This window comes from Camelus dromedarius, chromosome 12 (assembly GCF_036321535.1).
Source record: "Camelus dromedarius isolate mCamDro1 chromosome 12, mCamDro1.pat, whole genome shotgun sequence".
NCBI lineage: Eukaryota > Metazoa > Chordata > Mammalia > Artiodactyla > Camelidae > Camelus > Camelus dromedarius.
The window spans coordinates 41,361,696-41,383,130 of NC_087447.1; the positions used below are offsets into that span (position 1 = coordinate 41,361,696).

At 45.8% G+C, this 21,435-nt stretch overlaps 1 protein-coding gene across 7 annotated transcripts in view; it reads left to right on the forward strand.

Annotated features, from left to right (window-relative positions):
- The window catches only part of IRAG1 (inositol 1,4,5-triphosphate receptor associated 1), a 149,007-nt gene that overhangs the window by 23,974 nt on the left and 103,598 nt on the right, over positions 1–21,435 (forward strand). For 4 of the 7 annotated variants that reach the window (XM_010977142.3, XM_010977143.3, XM_064492573.1 and 1 more), the window contains exon 1: positions 7,793–8,147. The exons of 1 other annotated variant lie outside the window; for it this stretch is intronic. In XM_010977142.3, the coding sequence (XP_010975444.2) occupies positions 8,081–8,147 (67 nt within the window). In that variant the 5' untranslated portion in view covers positions 7,793–8,080. 2 more of the 7 variants (XM_064492576.1, XM_031460030.2) reach the window with 2 other exon arrangements.

Sequence of the window (21,435 nt, forward strand, 5' to 3'; positions counted from 1 at the left end):
CTGATTTCCCTGTTGTACTCAGCACTTGAGGCCCAGCTGAAGTTCTTTCCTTTCCCATGGAGCCTTTCCTGACCAACCTAGACCCCAGAGATCTCTCTTCCTTGAGTCTCTATTGCTTTTCTAGATTTCCCTGCTCTGCCATCTTCTCATGGGCAGGCTGGGTAGTGGTCTCCTTGGAGGCAGAGCCCAAATCTCATTTCATGCCCTACATGGCCTGACCTCTGCTTGGAGCTGAGAAGCACCCAGCAGGCAAGTATCATCCATTGGCTTATTCACTGAGCCCCTCGGCTGGCTGTGCCTGGGCCTCTGCTCTTTCTTGGGAGGGACGTGGTTCCCAGCAGACTGGTACTCCCTAGGCTCCTCCTCCTACTAACTCATCTCTCTATCCACAAATCAGCTTACATATCCCCTCAAAGACCTAGACCCTGTCTGCCCACACCCCGTCACTAGCTTTCATTCTCAGATTAATTCAGCCAACATTTTTGAAATATAAAACATGTATCAGATATTAAATTAGGCACTGGGCCCATTGTACAAGGAGGTGATATGGGTGATGGTTTGTGGTGCTGGTTCTGGAGTTTGACTGAATTAAAATCTGAGCTTGCTTTCTGACAGCTGATAACCTTGGTCAATTTACTTAACATTCCCAAGCCTCAGTTTCCTTATCTTTAGAATGGGCGGATGTTGAGTGCCTAATAATAGAGTGCCTACTGAGGATATGGAGAAAAGGGAACCATTTGTATACTATTGCTGGGAATGGAAATTGGTATAGCCACTGTGCAAAACAGTATGGAGGTTCCTCAAAAAACTAAAATAGAACTACCATATGATCCAGCAATTCCACTCCTGGGTATATCTCTGAAGAAAATGGAAACACTAATTCAAAAAGATACATGCACTTCAGTATTCATAGCAGCACTATTTACAATAGCCAAGACATGGAGGCAACCCAAGTGCCCACCAACAAATGAATGAATAAAAAAGATGTGGTATATATACACAATGGAATATTACTCAGCCATAACAAAGAATGACATTTTGCCATTTGAAACAACATGGGTGGACTTGGAGGGTTTTATGCTAAGTGAAATAGACAGAGGAAGACAAATACTGTATGTTACCACTTATATGTGGATTATAAAAAGTAAAACAAATGAACTAATATAACAAAACAGAAACAGACTCACAGATATAGAGGACAAACTAGTGGCTACCAGTGGGAAATGGGACAGGGAGAGGGCAAGATAGAAGTAGGGGACTAAGAGGTACAAACTACTATGTATATAATAAATAAGCTATAAGCGTACATTGTACAGCACAGGGAATATAGCTAATATTTTGTAATAACTTTAAATGGAGAATAATCTATAAAAATATTGAATCACGATGTTTTACACTGAAACTAATGTAACATTGTAAATCAACTATACTTCGTAAAATAGAGTGCCTACCTCATAGGGCTTTAGTGAGGATTGAACGCAATTATCTGTGTGAGAAGCTTAGCACAGTGCCTGGCCCACAAAAGATACTCCACGCATCACTGTTTTCATTGCTATTATTACCAGTATAGAGATGCATTGCCTAGGGCCCCTGTCTTTGAGGACCCCACAGTTAGGTAAGGGAGGCAGAAAAATCCCAACACCAAGTGACAGGTGTCTAATATCGAGTTTCTCTTAGGGGTGCTCCAGCATTCCCATAGGCTATGAATAGGATACAGTAAGGCTGAGATACTGATTCACTCAGCTCTTTGGGTGTATTGGTGGGGTCTGGGGCCACCAAAATCTCCAAATGATCACTGGCAGCCATGAAAAACTTTGTTCATTTACCCCTGTGTGCAGGTATGTCAGCCATGGAAAGCTCTTCTGTGATGGATGTCTGTGAGCACAGGATGCAGGGGAGCCCAGAGGAGGGGATAGATTCATCCAGGCTTCTCCAAAGAGCAGTACTGCCTTCTCTGAAATCCTCCCCAGTCCTCTCCCCCTTTATGGGACATCTAAGGTCACCCTGGTATCATAGTCCATTCTTGCCCACATCCTCCTTCCCTTCCCCATACACTCATGTCAGCACGGGGTTGCTGAGTGCATGATGAATTGAGCCTCATGGCCATCACATCCAAGACCTCACCAAAACCCATAACTAACCCCTGCAAATTGGCTTCTTTTTTTATTTTTAAGATTTTATTATTATTTTTAATTGAAGTACAGTCAGTTACAATGTGTCGATTTCTGGTGTACAGCACAATGTCTCAGTCATGCATATATATGCATATATTTGTTTTCATATTCTTTTTCATTAAAGTTTATTACAAGATATTGAATATAGTTCCCTGTGCTATACAGAAGAAACTTGCTTTTTATCTATTTTTATATATAGTGGTTAACATTTGCATATCTCAAACTCCTAAATTTATCCCTTCCCACCCCCTTTCCCTAGTAACCATAAGATTGTTTACTGTGTCTGCGAGTCTGTTTCTTTCATGGATGAGTTCATTAGTGTCCTCTTTTTTCTTTTTTTCTTTTTTTTTAGATTCCACATATGAGTGATATCATATGGTATTTTTCTTTCTCTTTCTGACTTGCTTAGAATGACAATCTCCAGGTCCATCCATGTTGCTGTAAAGGGCATTATTTTATTCTTTTTTTTTTAATCTCTGAGTAGTATTCCATTATATAAATATACCACAACTTCTTTATCCAGTCATCTGTTGATTCACATTTAGTTTGCTTCCATGTCTTGGCTGTTGTAAATAGTGCTGCTATGAACATTGGGGTGCATGTATCTTTCTGAATTAGAGTTCCCTCTGGATATATGCCCAGGAGTGGGATTGCTGGATCATATGGTAACTCTAATTTTAGTTTTTTGAGGAATCTCCATCCTGTTTTCCATAATGGTTGCACCAAACTACATTCCCACCAGCAGTGTAAGAGGTTCCCTTCTCTCTACACCCTCTCCAGTATTTATCGTTTGTGGACTTTTGAATGATGGCATTTCTGACTGGTGTGAGGTGATACCTCATTGTAGTTTTGATTTGTATTTCTCTGATAAATAGTGATATTGAGCATATTTATTAATTTTCTTAATGCTAGAATGCATAGAAAGCATTTTGAAAATTGCTAATCCATATGTCTATGAAAAAGAAGTCTGCTCAATAATTGTTTACAGTTCTTTTTTCCCTTTAGCTTAAAAAAGGCATTTAGTCTAAATACTGTGTACAAAAGTTACTTGAAGTGGTTCCTTCCCAGCCCCTCTGTCCACAGACTTTTAATAATCCCTTCGACTCCATATCTCAATTCTGTCCTTGTCTCACCTGGCTTTTGAGGTCCAGAGCCTCTCAGGGGCACCAGAGCAGCCAAGCCCCCTTCTCTCGGGGTCGTCCAGGGTCCCACCCTCATTAGACAGGCTCCTCCATCCTCTTGCCAGTTCCAGAAATGTGTGCACTCAAGCCTCTCCTATCCCCTCTGGGGGTAAGGATTTATAAGGAGTCCTTTGCTGTCATTTTAATGGGATCCTGGAAGGGAGAGGAGACACCTTATGTTCCTAGTCTGCTGTCTTGAACTTGCCACCCAGAGACTCTAGAGTCACAAAGACCTGGGTTTATAGATTGTGAGGCACTGGCAGGCCCCTTGACCCCTCCAGGTCCCAAATTCCTCATCTAGGACTTGGGGGTGAGAAGCCCTACAGCACATGGATTTGGTGAGGACTGACTAGACCTTATATGTAAAGTATTGGATATAGTACCTGGTACCATGTTCAGTAAAAGACACCTGCCGTTGGCACCTTCATTGACACCTGGATGCCATTCTTGCTGATTTGGCCACTTATCTATTTGCTTACTCATCCAGGGCCACCTAAGAGCTTCGCTTCACACAGAGTCCCAAAGCATAAATCAGGCAGGGAGGCCAACGATCCCAGTGCGGTCGTCCCAGCAGCCAGTCCCTGAGCTGGCAGTCTTCTTGGCAAGCTGCTGCTCCTCCCGGCTTGTCCTCCCTTGGCCCCAGGATGTGCTTTTGGCCTGGGACTTACAGCTTCTACCCTGGTCTTGAGTCAGAGGGCCTGTGGGGAGAGCCTCCCCAAGCCTTATGCCAGTGCGCCTCTGCAGGCCCTCGGCTTTGATGCTGTGAACGCACGATTGTCTCCAATGGAAATGAGTGATGAGCTGGAGATTTTGGTAGAGCGAGGCCAAATCCCTGTGTGGCTCCAGGAACGAGGATAAATATAGCCTGAGTAATTGCTTATGCTCTTTTAAGGATTAAAAGTCAGCTTTCAGGCAAGCTGTGAAGCTCCATGACCAGGACAGTGAGGGACACAGTGCCTTTTTTAGAGCCATGGTCAGCACCCCTTGTGCACTACTGGATCCTGGGTCTCCAAAGCTTAAGTGAGGGGCCACCTTCACTAGTCTACACCCCATAAGGGCAGGGATGGGTCTGAAGTGGCCCTGCCACACCCCATCATCCAGCCCTGGTCTGGCACACTGAAGTTGCTCGATAAATGTCTTAAATGAATATATGAGCTGTGAGAAGGCCCATATATTTTTTTCTTTATTGAAGTATAGTTACAATGTTGTATTAGTTTCTGGTATACAGCATAGTGATTCAGTTAAACATATATATATTCTTTTTCATTATAGGTTGTTACAAGATATTACATGTAGTTCCCTGTGCTATATAGTAGGACCTAGTTTATCTATTTTATATATAGTAGTTTGTTTCTACTAATCCCAAACTCCTAATTTATCCTTCCCTCTCCTTTCCCCTTTGGTAACCATAAGTTTGTTTTCTATGTCTGTGAGTCCCTTTCTATTTTGTAAATAAGTTCATCGGTATCATTTTTTTTAGATTCCACATGTAAGTGATATCATATGGTATTTGTCTCTCTCTGTCTGACTTAGAGAAGGCGATATCTTAAAAATAACCTTTAGAATAAAATCTGTAGTCTAGTTAACAATAACATGCCAATGCCCACTTCATGGTTTTCATGTCATACATCAGCCATGTAAGACATTACCACTGGGGGAAGCTGGAGGAAGGGTACAAGAGACTCCATGTACTATTCTTGCAACTTCCTGCATGTCTGTAATTATGCCAAAATAAAAAGTGAAAACCAAAAATAACCTTTAGTCAGGCTCGCATCAGTACTCTTTGACACTTAGAGGGGCAGAACTGGAAGAGGAATTGATTAAATTCCTGTTCACAGCAATGCTGTTGTGTCATTATTATTTTTTGAATGTAAACACATGGCTTATTCATATGATCCAAAACTTTAAATGTATAAATGAGGTATACTGTGGTTACTCTTTGCCCCAGCCACTTAGATTCCCTCCTTATAGGCACCTAATGTTAATGTTATTTGTTTCTTGTGCTAATTTTAGTGAGATTGTGTGCACACACACATATGTACTTGTGTGTATGTGTGACTTTAAGTATATTTGTGTGTGTGTATATATCCATACTGTTCTGTTATCTTACTTTTTGCACTTAATCATGTGATTGTGGAAGCTTTTCATATCACTACACAAAGATCTCATCTTTTGTTGTGACTCTACTCATCATCTTTTATGGCCCCCAATTGGTGGACATTTATATTATTTCCAGTCCTTTTGCTTTTATAGACAAAGCACAATGAATCATGGTGTTCATCTATCATTTCCCAAGTGTGGGAGTATGTTTACAGAATAAATTCCTTGACGTGGAATTGGGTCAAAGGATATAAGCCTTGTAATTTTGATCATACTAAACTGTCTTCTGTAGAGCCTGCTCCATTTCACACTCCAATCAGTAATGTGTTTTATGAAATGCTAGTGTTAATGCAGTGATTTAAAAAGTATTTGGTGACCCCTTTGTGAGTCTGGAGGAAAGCTGTGGGCCTGTACTCAAGAAAAACAGAAATCACACCATGTTTTGCACACAATTTCAGTTGGCTCTGAGACCCCTGAAGGCTCTCCATGAACCTTAGTTTAAGAAACCCTGATGGGAGGGGAGGAAGTATGGTACAGGGGGAAGAGCTTTAGGCCAGACTACCTAAGTTCTTCTCTTAGTTCTGCCACTTATTGGCTGTGGAACATCAGATAAGTCTTCTACCTCTTCAAGTCTCAGTTTCCTTTTTGAAAGAATGGTAAAAATAATTCTATTTCATAGGGCACTTTTATGTGGAGCATCTAATACAGTGGTTGGGAGACAGTAGGTGCTCAACATATAATTGGTATACAGACATGCAAACCCTCCTCACATGCACACAAAGCCTTTAGTTTCATTTCAGCCAAAGTTTCTAGTTACCTCTGCAGTAATTGCTGCTGGAGTCACAAAGTCAGTCTTAGAAGCACCATTTGCTAAAGTGGGGTCCTTGGACCAACTGTAAGAATCACCTAAGGGCCCTAATTAACATATAGGTTCCTGGGTCCCACTTGTAGATCCATGGAATTAGAATTTCTGAAAGAGAGGTCCAGAGAGCTTCATACTTGGGAATTCTAATGCACAGTGAAGCTAGAGAAACTGTGCAGAAGAGTTTGGTAAATGCCTTTCAGCCTTATACCTACAGTTCTAGTAGTTACCACTACGTGGCTTTGCCAGTGGGAGCCTGTTTCCAGCAGATAGATAGGTGTTGACACCTGAGAGAAACATGACCTGTACCCAGGAGAGTCTCCTCTGGGTACATCTATAAAAGCACAGTTATTTATGGTTGTAACAGACAGCATGCACTGTAGTCTCAGCAGGAATCTCTCTCAGAACAAGCAGGGAGGAGAGATAGTTCAGGACTGGATGCCCATGGAAGTGGCGGCATGGAGGCCCAGTGGGCCAGGTTCAGTGGAGAAAGCTTGCCATGGCTGGGGTGACTGACTCATGGCCAGGAGCTGGGGATAAGGACTGTGTACAGCCAGGCATCTGTCACCAGGAGGGCTGGAGGCCACAAGCCTTGAAGCACCAATCCCTGGAGCTCTCAGCATGACTGGTGAATGCTTCCTGAGGTAGCAAGAGATGGCCCAGGGCTAGAGTTGCCAGATTTAGCAAATAAAAATACAGGATAAGCAGTTAAATTAGAATTTCAGATTAAAAAAAAACATTTTTTTAAGTATAAGTATGTCCCATGTAATATTTGGGACATACTTATTACTAAAAAAGATACATGTTGTTTTTCTGAAATTCAGATTTAAGTGAATGTCCTGTATTTTATCTGGCAACCCTACCCAGCACTTCTCTGAGCTTCTTCCGCAGAAGAGGGCTAGAGCCCCTGTGTGACTGGCCCAGAGCCCACAGCTCCGTGATCTTTCTCTAGATGGACACTGCATCCAAAGTGGGTGAGGAGCGAGTTAGGCAGGGTGTGGACTTCCAGGAGAGAGGCAGCCCTTCCTCACCTGTGTCTGGGCAGGGGCAGGAAACTAATTGTGCCTATCAGGAGGTAGGAGATGCTGGCACTGTGCTAAGCCCTACAATCTTATCTTGTTGAAGCCTCCTGCAACCCTAGGAGTTAGGCTGGTGTTATCACTATGATTCCCTCTTTCGAGATGAGACAGGCTCCACGAGGTTTATCACCATAGGCTGTTGAGTGGAGGAGCAGAGATTGAAGCCCTTGGGGCTGGGGCCAGGTCTGGGATTAGCAGAATCTTCCAGGCCCTTCTCTCTGCTAATCCCAAGGGTTTAAGGTAGGAACAGCCCTGCCTCCGAATCCCTGGGACAGGAAATGTTCCCAGTTTTCCTGGCACAGGGCCAGGGTCTTGTCCAGGCTCACATGCTTGCTGGAGATTCCAGGCTGGGAGGCAGATCTGCCAAGTTCCCTTGGTCCCAGTCTGGCCAGGACAGTGGCCGGCAGCATGAGCTGCCCAGGGGCATGGGCATTGCCCTCCACTGTGCGGGTGCCCATGGGAGGGGCCCAGGGCGAGCTGCTGCCTCGCAGGCCTGGCCGGTGCTGAGCCCCCAGCCGCCTGGCCAGCTTCTCTGCCGTTAGCCCCCTGAACCGGGCCAGAGGGGTCCCTGAGGAGCTCTGGGCGCTAAGTCCCAGCCCCTCTCGGAGGAGGCGGGCAGCAAGTCTCGGCAGCCAGAGGCTTCTCAGCTCCCAGCTCCGGAGCCAGATGTAACATTGACCTTAAATGGTAAAAGCTCCCCAGAGTGAAGAGAGGCTGGCCAGAGGAGGAAAAGGGAATAACTCAGTTTTAGGTAAGTCGTCGCTATCTCCAAGAATAACCTGCCTCTTCAGCCGGGAGCAAGGGAACCCTTTTCCTCCTTAAAGGTACAGGGTGCTGGGATGGGGGCATCTGACTTTAACTTTCCAGGGGAGTTGGCTTGGTTGGGTAGCATTTCAGCCGAGTATCTTTATTGTTGCTGTCATCATTTTAAAATAAGAAGTGAATCTGACCCGTCCTAACTTAACTAAATTGTGCTCTTTTTGCTTGCTGTTGGAAAGCATGCATGAATTAGAGTGAAAATGCGGATTCTGACTGGGGATCTCTACCCCAGATTTCCTGTGGGCCCCTTTGGAGCAACAGTGGGCCCCCAGATTACATAAGCCCTCCAGGCAGGGCTTCCCCCAGCCGCCTGTTACCCCTTCCCCAGCCTTGCTCTCTGCTTACTTGTGCCTCTCTCTGCCCCCAACCCCCACCCTGTGCTGCCCTCTGTCCACTTTTGACTTTGTGCTGGCCCAGCCCTGGCTCTCTCCTTGACCTGCCCTTGTTTCTGTCCCTAAACCTTCTGTTGTGTGCTCTGGTCGCAGCCACTGTTTTTATCCCTGTCCCCATAACTCTTGTCTCCAGTTTTGCCCCACCCTGTGCCCTTTCCCTACTCCTTCCAGAGGTTGTGTGTGCCCGGTCTGTGCTCTGAGAGTCTGCTCACCTCCAGGAGCTCGGTGTCAGAGCTATTTCTAGAATGAGCAGCACTCAGGCTGCCTTTCTCCAAAGGAAAGGCCAGTGGGAGCCGAGGCCAGAAAGGGGTCCAGCTGTCCTGCTTCCTTCTGCCCAGTCAACGGTTGTAAAAGCCCAGAGATGCTCTTCAGTTTGAATAAACAGAGTAGGGGGACCTGAGGCCCCTGGCCTGCATTCCTGTCTCCCAGAGCTCAACAGCTGCTGTTTTGACACTTACTCTTCAGGTTGCTCTTTGAGGGTCTCGGGGAAAATAAAGCAGCCCATGGACTGGTCTGAGCTGGGTCTCATGCAGGTAAAAGGAGGCAGTTTCCCAGGACTGTTCGGCTGGCAGCACTAGGGAGTCAGAGTCAAGAGGGTTTCTCTTGTTCCCACCAGGGGGCAATGACATGCTGGTGAGACAGGTGGAGTTAACTCCCCCCAGCCTCATGCCACCACTCTGATGGGGAGGAAACTCAGGTTAAGTGACTTGCCTAAGGTCAGACCACTGAGAAAGAGCAGAACTAGGAGAGCTAAGAGTCAAACCCAAGTCTGTGTAAGTCTTAATTCCAGTGCTCCTGCCCCTGAACACAGCTGTGAGGGTGAGGGTACACTCCTGCCTTCAGTAGTGTCTTGTGATTTTTGACCTAATGGACAATACAGTTGTCATTGTCATGCTTGGTCCATGATTCAGAAGGGGGTGTGTGTGTGTGTGTTTGTGTGTGTGTGTGTGTGTTTGGCTATTTGTATTCACAGCTGATAGACCTTCCTCTATACTTGGTAGTAAGTGGGATGTTCCTGTATTCCCTCTAAGATCATCTTGGAGGTATAATCATGTGCTCATTGCTACAACATGATCAATGATCCCTGTAAACATGTTTTCTAGAAGAAAAAAAAGCAAACATGCCATTATTACTGTACAGGGAACACTGTTCTAAGCACTTCCCGTGCAGTAATTCAAACTTTACAACTCTGCAAAGCTGGGGTTCCCATGACTACCCTCATCTCTAGGTGGGACGTTTTAGCACAAGAAGTCACACAGCTGGTGACAGGTGGTGCTGGCAGCCTGTCTCTGGAGGCTCTGCTCTTAACCACTGTGCTCTGTCCATCTACAGTTGGTGCCATTTCTGAGACAGCGGTGGGGGAAGCACTGACTCTTCCAACGCTGCATCTGAGGCTCTCCACACATGATTTGGTGTGCTCTTTTCAGCCACGCTAAGAGGGATGTGTCTTTAATTCAGTTTTACAGGAGGGTGCTAGGACTAGGGAATGTGACACAACTTGTCCAAGGTCACCCAGCCACCAGGTGACAAAGCAGGGGACTTAGTATCTTGGATGAGGATAGTTAAGGCCATGTAATGCCTTCTACTTGAAGCTAACTCCCAGGGGCACCAGGGGACTCGTAATGTCAGGGTGAGGGGTTCCATGAGTCTCTGTGAGAGGAAAGCTAGATTCCTTGCCTGATGGGAGAACCACACATAAAGGGTTCTCAGCTTCCCAAACAGTTCCTGCCTCTTTCCTGTAAGTCTTGGTAATAGGGGTGGATGGATGCACCCACGCCTCCAGCAGGAGTGGGGACTGAGCCCTGTGAGGGCAGAGACCCTGTCTCATTCCCCACTGTGTGTCCTGCACCCAGAGTGATGCTGGGAGTGTACTAAGTGCTCAGGATCAGTTGGTTTTTTCTTATGAAGAAATGAACCTAATACTCAAAATGCGTGTTCTGGTTAATCAGGGCCCTGGGTTTATTCTGTGTGTGTGCCTGATGAGCAGATTCTTCTCGTCTGTCTTGAGAGGATGCAAGGTGGGAATCTCAAGTTGTCCACTTCCTCCGCAGCCTCCATCTCTCCTGGGTAGTGCCAGGGAGTCTCTGGGCTGCCCCTTGGCCGTCCCCTCTGTGCTTGGCAGTCAGCAGAGGGACTGTTTGATGAGTGAGGAGGAACGGAGGCCCAGATGGATGGGGAGGAGAGATCCAGGAGCCCCCAGACTCTGCTCCTGCTCCTTGGGGAGCTCTTTGAGTTAGTGAACTAGCTCTCTTATAAATGTGAAAAGAAGGAGGAGAGAAAATTCAATGAATTGTGTTCCTACCTTGTGCCAGGGTCTGTACTAGAACTGTTATGCAATTTCATCCTTGTGATCGAGATGAGGACGTTGTGATTGAGGTAAAGCAAGGCACATGGTTGATACGTGGTAAGTGGGGATTCCTGCTCAGGCCACCTTGATCTAAGGTGGGCACTTCCAGTGTTAGATGCCACCCTGCCTCTAGTTAGTAACGGGTCTCAGGGCAGTTAGGAGTGTCACAGCCCACATGACAGGGAAGTCAAGGGGACTGCATTTGTCCATGGACCTTGGAGGCCAGGCTCTGAGTTCAAGGGACAGCCCAGGGCAACCGCACTAGATGGGATGCAACATGAGTCCGTGACCTTGGACAGGCCCTGCCTTCTCTGTGAGGGCCTTCCCCAGGGGAGAAGGAAAGCAGGAGACAGTCAGCCAGACAGAAAACCTCTCTGCTAGTCGGCCTTGGGTGTAAAAAGGAGTCAGGGAAGGCTAGGCTTAATCAGCTCTGGTTACTTTCTTCCCTGTACTTTTGAAATTTAGAATTCTTTTTCAAAGTTTTTTCCTGGTAATGAAAGTAATGTATATTCCTTGCCAAACTTCCTTGGAAAATATAGAATTAAGTATAAAAAGAAATTCAGAAATAAATATAAAGAAATAAAACATCTCCCTGGAATCCTATCACTCAGAGATAAATATTGTTAATATTATGGTGTGTTTCTTTCTCTATATTTCTTTATATTTTATAAAACTAGAGTCTTAGCATATATGGTTTTATAGTCTGCTTTAAAAATTTTTTTTTAGATTTTATTTTTTTAGAGCAGTTTTAGGTTCACCACAAAATTGAGAGAAAAGTACCACAGAGATTTCCCATATCGCCACACCTGCACAATGGGCTTATGATTTCGGGGTGAGGGCTTCTGTGAGTCTCTGTGGGAGGAAGCTAGATTCCTTGCTCAATGGGCTTGATTCTCCCCCATTATAACAGAGTGGTATATTTGCTACAACTGATGAACCTACATCACGGCATCATAATCACCCAAAGTCCGTGGTTTACCTTAGGGTTTACTCTTGGTGTTGTACAGTCTGTGGATTTGGACAACTTGTATGATAACACATATCCACCATTATAGTGTCATACACAGTGTTTTCACTGCCCTAAAAATCCTCTGTGTTCCACCTATTCATCCTTCCCCCGCAACCCCAACCCCTAGCAACTACAGATCTTTTTACTGTCTCCATAATTTTGCCTTTTCTAGAATGTCATACAGTTGCAGTCAAACACTATGTAGCTTTTTCAGACTGGCTTCTTAATCATATGCATTCAAGATTCCTCCATGTCTTTTCATGGCTTGATAGCTCATTGCTTTTTAGCCCTGAATAATATTCCATTATCTAGATGCACCATGGTTTATTTATCCGTGCACCTATGGAAGGATATCTTAGTCTGCTTTCTTTTTTTAGTTTTTAAAAATTGAAGTATAGTTGATAAAATAACCTGTGACATAATATTATACAACATAGTGATTCACAATTTTTAAAGGTTACACTTCATTTATAGTTATTATAAAGTATTGGCTGTATTCCCCGTGTTGTACAATAATACATCCTTATATCTTATTTTACACCTGATAGTTTGTACCGCTTAATCCTCCACCTCCATCTTGCCCCTCACCCTTCTCTCTCCCTCCTGGTGACCACTAGTTCCTTCTCTACATCTGTGAGTCTGTTTCTTTTTGTTATATTCACTATTTTGTTTTATTTTTTAGATTCCACACACACATGATAATATACCGTATTTGTCTTTCTCTGTCTGATTCATTTCACTTAGCATAATACCCTCCGAGTCCATCCATGGTGTTGCAAAAGGCAAAATTGCACTCTTTTTGTTTTTGTTTGTTTGTTTTTGCGGGGGGTGGGTAGAGGTAATTAAGTTTACTTATTTATTTTTTTTGATGAAGGTACTGGAGATTGAACCCAGGACCTTGTGCATCTTAGACATGCGCTCTACCACCGAGCTATACCCTTCCCCCTGTGTTCATTTTTACGGCTGAGTCAGAGCCTGCTTTTTTAAACTGAACATTCTATCATGATCATTTTCCCATGTCATTAAAGATACTTCAAAGCATGATTTTTGAGGGATTATATATTACTGAATAATTTTAGCTGTGCAACAGTTTAATCATCATTCCTCTCGCTGGGCATTTTCAAATGTGGGTTTTTTCGGGAGCCTGTCTTAGTGGTGCACACATGACAGCTCTTCCATCCGTTTATGGTGTTTGGAAACTCTGTGCTCCCAGGTGGGCTTGTGCGGTGTGCCCTAGGATGTGGGCTTGTTCTGCAGGATGATAGTAAGTGGGATCCTGACTCAGCCCTAAATACATGGACTCACATACACGTTATTGCCTTTTAAGCGCTTTTCCATCCCTCCGAGGTGGCCCGGGAGGGCGGGTGCTGCAGGACTTTCAGTACTGAAACCGGACGTCCCAAGCAAATCAGGGCAAGTTGTTCTCCAGGGTTTGAAGCTACTGTGCCTTCAGTATCTTTCAGATGCTTGCTTGTGTCTCTTCTTGACAAGATGAGAGCAGGTCTTGGGCCTGGAGCCTTCATCGGGAATGGCTAGAATTCAATAACTATTTTCATTAAGTTTATTTTTACAACTCACTCCTCTCCGGTGGTGGGATAAGTGGTACTGACCTTTCCATTGATGGTAGGGATATAAAGATTCCTTTTTAAATAAATGTGATGACAGGGGTGGCTAACACTGAGCGCTTACTGTGTGCTGGGCGCTGTTCTAATGCTTTCCCTACAGAACCTCACTTAGTCCTCACAGCGACCCCTGAAGTACTTACTACAGATAACCCTGTTGTACAGATAAGGAAACTGAGGCCAGAGAGGGTGAAGAACTTGCCCAACAACAGGAAGCTGGTAAATGGCCTGGCTGGGATTGCAAGCCTGGCTTTCTGGCTCATTGCCAATCAAAGATGATGAAATTAATAAATGTAGAGGTGGCACCCAGATGTGGTAGAAAATGCGAAGGTGATTCAAGTTTAGGAAATGTTGGTTTGGAGGAAACCGGGGTTCTATGAGCAGGGGCATCTGTGAGTAGGGGATGGTGAGGGGTGAAGCTGAGCCACTCCGGCAAACCCAAGGGAAAGTTAGGAACCTGTGGGCCCACAGGAGAGGCTGAAAGGGGTGGGGCCATACAGTGATCCCTGTGGGGCTGCAGGGCTGGGCCGCAGAGCTGAGGGCATTGTGGTCGCCCCAGGAAGGGACCCACAGAGGCTACAGGGCCTTCTGCCACTGGCAGGCTGACTTGGAGGAAGTTTCCAGAGAGCCCAAGGTCCTGATTCCTTAGAAGGATAAGAAGGCCTGAAGACACCCTTGATTTTGCTCGTGCAGCTGTGGTCGAAAGAGTGCTGGCCCTCAGTGGAGAGGGTGGGCTCAGCTTTGACCAGCTCTTCCCCCGTTGTCATAGTGGGATCTGGCGTCCAGACATAGAGGCAGCGTCGTGCCCAGTGGAGAGTGCGACCCTGGAGTGACTGTGTGGCTCCACCACTGACCAGCTGGATGCCTTGAGCTGCACCTAACATCCCCGAGCTTTAGTCTCCTCTCCTATAAAATGGAGATAATGATGGTGCCTACTTGGCAGGGTTAAATGCCTCAGCCTGTTGTCTGTTCCCAGTACCCAGCACACATTAGCTATTATTATTTCTAGCCTCTGTCTGTCCCCCCTCAGAGATTCCATCAAGGACACTCTCCACGGGGTGTGAGGCTCTGACTGCCCATCATTCTGGGTCCCAGTCCTTTAACACTCCGAGGGCAGCAGCAGACTTACACTCTAGATGATTGGCCACTGGTACCCGGTGGGGTCTTTAAGGAGGCTTAGTAAAACCACTTCCTCCCTTCACATAAGTTCTAAGGCTCGTTGGGAAGTCAGTCTAATATCACCCTTATGACTGATAAAGCTAATATTGGAGAACGTAGTTTCCATTGGCAGGCAAGCAGACTCACCCCCCAGCCTTGTGTAGTGCCTTCCGGTGGAGGCAGGCCCCTTTAAATCTTAGAGCCTGGAGGAGCAGAGCAGAACATGAGTGCCCTGCAGGCAGCTCATTCCCAAGAAGAAGGGGAGAGGAAGGGGCTGACTATTCATATTAACACTTCTCTGAACTCCCCATCAGATAGCTGTTCCTCTGGGGTAGAGCCAGGAGTCTTACACTCTCGGGGCTCCTTCCACACATGGGGAAACAGTCATGTATGGAGAAGAAGTATTATGCTACTAATGGAACCACAGTGAGGGCCTGGCCCAAGCCGTGCTGCAAAGCTGATCTCATAGAGAACATACATAGGGCAATGTGCAGTGCCCTAGGGAGAGACAGCGAGTGCTGAGGCTGCGGGACTGTCTCGTGGTCCCACCAGGGCAGGCACCGCAGCTTCCCTCCTTTCCGTTCTATGGAACCTCGCCCCTTCCCCTCCTGAGATGCCCACTGGGCATCTGTTTGAGGACAAGTCCTTCCTTGGACAAGACAAATATCCAACTAAAAGTTATCTGGTGTGATTTTTTTTTCATGAAAATTCCGTTTAGGCAGCTCCATATAGGGAGCAAATAACCTTTCAACTCCCCCTCCTCTGGGATACTTCATATAGATAGACAGGAGACAGGGGGAGGGGAACTACCTTTATTTGAGCCTGCTGTACATATCAGGCATTTTATGTATAATATCTCATTAAATCCACATGTAGCTATCTGAGGAAGTTATATATGAGCAACTGACTCAAGGATGTTAGGCCACTTACCCAAGACTAGTAACTAGTAACTAGTCAGTGAAGAATGGGGAGTCAAATCAAAAACCATCAGACCCTGAATCCATAGCAACTTCCATCTCTCTGTGGCTTATATATCAAGCCACAGGGCAGAGTGAGAATGTCCAGCCCTCATCCCTGCTTCTGTAGTTTGAGCCCAGGAGGCCCCAGCACTGCTGCACAGAGCAGAGGCCCTGAGCTTTTGGGGCAGGAGCCTGGGACAGCTGCTCCACTAGGCCAGCTCTATTTTGTGTCTCTCTTTTTAGTACATGACAGTCTTTATCGGCTCTCATAACCTCATCCATGAACAAAGCTCTCCCTCTGTTTAGTAGGAAAATACAAGTCTGGAACCATGAGCTTTCTGTTGGCAGGAAATGCCATGTCCTACATTGCAAGTCTTGAGTCACTCTCTCTGACTCACCAAGGCTTATGCCCAGAAAGTTCACAGATATCGCCATGGTCACCCAGTCTGCCTCAGAGGCAGCATGGAGGGGCAGTAGGGACCTCAGGTTCTGAAATCAAGTGACCTGAATTCAAGTCCCAGCTCTACAACTTGCTCTGTGACCTTGGGGGAAATACTCTAACTTTCCTGTCTTACTTTTCTTACCTACAATAATAGGGCTGATGATGATAATATGTCTCGCTCAAAAAGTTGTTACGAAGGTGAAATAGATTGTGGTATCTAAAGTACTTCTATGTGTATAGGTACTCAATAAATAATAACTTGTTTAAGCCCAGATGAATATCAAGCACACGGAACTCCTCTATTTTGGGGCTCCAAATGGTTGGGTTTCCCTAAGGGCTGTCTTATCATGATATTTTCAACTTGTTGGGGGATTGGTTCCCTGATAGGAAGACTGAAGTGTTCTCCTGGACTTCTTACCTGAGACATCTTACCTGTTTCCCAGCTGAGGTCCATCTGGTCCCTGATGACAGTGATGATGATGAGGCTGAGTATTGTCAGGAGGAACCTAGATGGCTGTAGTATCATCTTGTGGGATACTCTAGGGTCCTGGACCTATCTCTAAGCCTGGTCACTGGCCCGGAGTTGATTATGTACATGGAGACTGACTCACGATCATCAAACTCACAAGAGACTGAAGTATAGAATTCTGAATGTCTGTGTGCTAATGTATGGTGAGGGAATTACCCTTTTACCATGACCAAAATGCTTGGGGGATAGAGATTTTGCTCAGAAGATGGAAAGTCCCGAGGGGTATTTCACTTAGATGTGGCCTGATACACATCTCTGACTATGACAGAGAGACTCCCTGAGAGCACAAGAGGGGTCTCTCCTCTGGGAACTTTCAATAAGCATTTCTCTTTGGTGTTCCCTTTGTCTTCGGTAGAAAGGTGGGATTTGTTGGAAGGTAGCCCAGGGAATCAAAAGAAAGAGTAGACAGACCTCAGGAAGACAGCCACCAGGGCAGTGGTGGGACCCGGCAGCAGGAACTAGCCAGTGTTTTCTCCAGAGCAGAGGTCTTCTCTAAGGCAAAGAGTTTTTGATGGCTCATGTCATCAATTAAAAAAAATTTTTAGCTTGCCTTTCCCATTTATGTATATTTCTTTATTTTAAATTATATTCATGAGCTGCTGTATTAATATGTGAGTTATTTTATAAAACATGTAAAAGTAGAATTTTTTAAAGTCTGAGAAAGATAAAATACTATTTGAAAATCTTGCTTTATGTTTTTAACAGCACCACCAGCTTTTTTTTTTTTTCTTTCCTTAAGATTGTTCTTTAGTGAGAGAAATGTGATTTATTGTGTGTGTTTTAAGATCTCAGCACTTTGGATAACCCCTGGCTTTAGTGACTGTCATGGCCAAAAGAGACACTGAACCAGTCAGTCTCCTAGCAGGGAACCAGATCCAACTCAACTGGCTCAAGAGACTTTAACACAAGGACTATTTACAGAGATATGGGGACCATAAGGGATTGTGCCCGGATACCCTCAAAACTAGCAACAGCAGGAGGCTGTTACCAGCCCTAGCCAGGGAAAGGGGGGTGAGAAAAAGGAAATAGTGTGATTGGAAGCCAGTGTCATCTGGAGCCAGGGAGGAGGGACCCTCCAGGATGAGCTGTAATTATGGAGGGATACAGCTGCTGCCAGAGATGAGGCACTGAAGCAAGGAGTGGGCAGGGAAGGAGATGCCCAGCCCCTCTTCTCACACCTCCTGCTGGCCCATTGGGTAAACTCAGCCAGCAGGCATGGAAACTCAAGTGATATGCCCCACAGGTGTCATGTGGGAGCACAGAGCAGAGAATGGATCGTGGCACAGGGCAGGGAGAGGGAGGGCAGGGAGAGGATAACCAGCTCAGATAGCTGATGTGCAAGCAGGGCATCCTTACTTACTGAATTGTGAGTAAACTTTTTCCACTGGGTCCACTAGTTTGCAGAAACTTTTGAGAGTTGCTTGTGGTGTTAGCAGTAGTAGTATCTTCAGTCCACATTTTTTGCAAGAGCCTTTTAAGCCACCTACCCATTTTATGATGGTTGGTTTAGTTAAAACTAGAGAAATAGATTTCATTAATCCACTTGGGCACACATAAACTGTGTCATCCTTCACTGAAAGCAAATGAGTACATGAGTGTGCGATGTCAGTCCCTTAACATTGTAGAATTTCCCCTGATCCCTCAGGACATCTCACGAAGTGGACTTGACAGTGACCTTTCAACAAGTGACTGAATGAAGGTACCATTGCCAGTATGCTTACTTAATGCTATGGAAGTAAAAATAAATAGGTTTCCAATTGTCTTCCCATAGTCCAGTGGATCATTTTGCATATTCCCTAGGCACACATACTCCACCCTGAAGACCATCATGCTGAGGCTCAGCCCCTAGCTCGACCAGGCTCCAGTGGCTCCTAGTCTTTGTCCAAGGTCTCAGGAGAGATACCCCAATGGGCCCAGCTTGAGTCAGTATCAATCAGCCATGGTCAAGCAACAGGATCGTGGGGTATCAATGTGGCTATGGGGAGCCATCCCTCATATCTAGGGGTTCCTCCTAGAAAAGGGGACGTTGCTGAAAGCAGAAGTCTCTCCAGAGGGTGTCATCACCTGCTAACTTATCATTGTCTTCCTGTCCTGCCTTCTGGAGATCCTGGTCAAGCCTCCCAGCTCTTCAGCCACATTTACAGACAGTTTCTTGGGTTACTTCCATAGACTAATCAGGTCCCGTGGGGTGGTTTTTCACATGGTGGGACCACAGGGGGCAGCCATGTGTCCTTGCTGCTGTACAGTCAACATTCCTGACACCTCCAGGGTTCAGGGGCCTGACACTGATCAGGGCAGACTGTTTCTCTGGTCAGCTGGGTTCAGCAGAGAAAGATGGATGTGGTGATGACCTCAAGGATCTGGCACAGTAGACCCAGAAACACTTGCAAGTTGTCCCTCTGTTGTGAGTAACCACAGACGTTGCTTAGGCATATGAACAAGCAAGCCTGATTTCTCAGAGTCCTGGCAGGGGAGGTTCCATCTGCTGAAATCTCTAGGAGCTTGTTTGACTTGACAATAACAAGAATCATAATAATATACTTATTATCCTTACTGTCACAGCTATCATTTATTGAGCACCAGCTACCTAGTGTGTTAAATGCTTTTACATATATTATCTTATATTTTTGCAACACCTTGTAAGATGGATAATAATATCTCTATTTTAGTGATGAGGAAATTGAGGCTTTCTGAGGTTCATTAGTTCACTCAGAATTACACAAGGGAAAGTGGCAAGGTCAAAACTAGATTGCCCTTGATGCAAAATGTGTGCAGTCAATGGATAGAATCTCACATTTGGAGCTATCAGGCCAGGAGGAAGCAGAGGCTGAGCCAGTCAGATCTTTTAGAAGGTTAAATGGGTTTTCTGAGAGGTACTGAGGGAAGCTAGAACCGTGGCAGGTTTAAGCAGGTTCTTGGTAGGTACTGAGTGAGTGAATGAATGAATCAACTCTCCCAGGTTTGAAGACAATGAAAGCCTTCCAGTATCCATCGCTGGTGCTGAAATGAAGACAGCATATAAGCAGTGGTCCCTAGTCCTAGGCTTGGCTTCACTTCCAACTCATTTTGTGCCCTTGAGCAGATCGCTTCTCCCTTCTGAGACCTTGGTTTCCTCATCTGTGAATCGTTCACCCTCCAAAGCCCAGTGGTTCACCCCGGCAGTTGCAAAATGATTGAGGCCAACGCAGAGCAATAGTCAAGTCAGACACTGTGTCTGTGACAAAGAAGGGTTGCAGGTATGTTAGAAGAGCCAGCTCTTAACGTCCATTTTCTAAGATCCCATGCAGTGCTTTTGGGGACAGTCAGAACTGGCATCAGGTCCAAAGTAAATGGACGGCTGTGTTTTTAAGGAAACATTTACTGCTGAAGGGAATGCTTATTCATTCTCTTTCTTGTTAACAAGGCATTTGACTCATGCTTTGGAAATCTGCTGCTGAGATCAGAGATGATGGCCTTGTGTTCATTGCTAATAAAAGCAGCCTTTGGAGCCTCCCTTACACTACAGGGCCGGCTGCTCCCAGCTCCCCAGCTCTGGGAGCCGATGGGTGTGTCCTGCAGGGTGCGGGGTTGGGACGAAAGGACTGGAATTCCCTCGGGAGAGATTTGGGACATCAGTGTTCAGAGGTCTCCAGGAAGCACTGGGTACCCCTCAGAGCGCTTTTGGTGGAGATCTGGAGAACTTGAGGAGACTCAGAAAAGTGGTTTGAGCAGCTGCCTACCGTCTGCCATAGCACGTTCTCATACTGTGTCTCATGTGATCCTCCCAGAGGACCGAGGTGCCATGTTATCTGTGTCACCTTTCGTGAATTCTCTGGATTTCACAGTCCTATGCACTATAGGTAGCATAACCCCTCCCTCTGCCCCCTGTCCTGCCGTCAGGGCCACATTAGGATTTTTGTGGACTCTCGGCATTTTTGCCTTCATGAACCCCTTCTTGCTTACAAAATTTATTTTATAACTCTGTTGGTATAAATATATTAATGTTATATATGAAAACATTTTTCTTTGACCTAGAAGTTCATTTTTTTCTTCTGATTTTTAAAAGTAATTAAAGCATTTTTATGAGTCCTGGACACTGTTCCTACCGTATGTAATGGATAAGTCAGCCCTGCCCTATGACCTTACTATTCAGAGCGCAGTCTAGTGACCAGCAGCGTCAGCATCACCTGGGAGCTTGATAAAAATACAGACTCTTGAGTGTTGCCTCAGGACTACTGAATCAGAATCTGCAGCTTTACGAGACCCCTGGGTTATTTGTATGTACATTATAGTCTGAGACATGCTGTCTACCACACTGTCCCATGGAACCGATGCGGGTATCTGAATCACAGGTCATGCCGTTACCCCAGATTACAGCAAGAAGTTTAGTACCAGAAAATCCTGTATGGAAGACACATCTGGCACCAAATGGCTGTATAAATGCTAAGAATTCCTGGATGGCCCTGTGTGCCAAAGCTGTTCTCCTCTCTTAACCACCTGATGTCCCTCTGCCCTTCTCCCTGCTCCCGTACACTCCGTAGAGAAGTCAGACCCAGGAGGAGGAGATGCATTTGCTTCTGAGTTGGCTCTTTCAGTGAAGCACCTGGCCTCCAGAGCCATAACAGGGACAGAGATGGATGCAGGAGGCACGGCCCTCAGTGCCTCAATCAGAGGTGACACATAGTCTCTTGGGCAGAGCTGGTCATACAGCCCCAGCCAACTGCAAGGGAGGCTGGGAAATGCAGGGGACCACGGGAGTGTTCAGGGAGCACTAACCATCTCT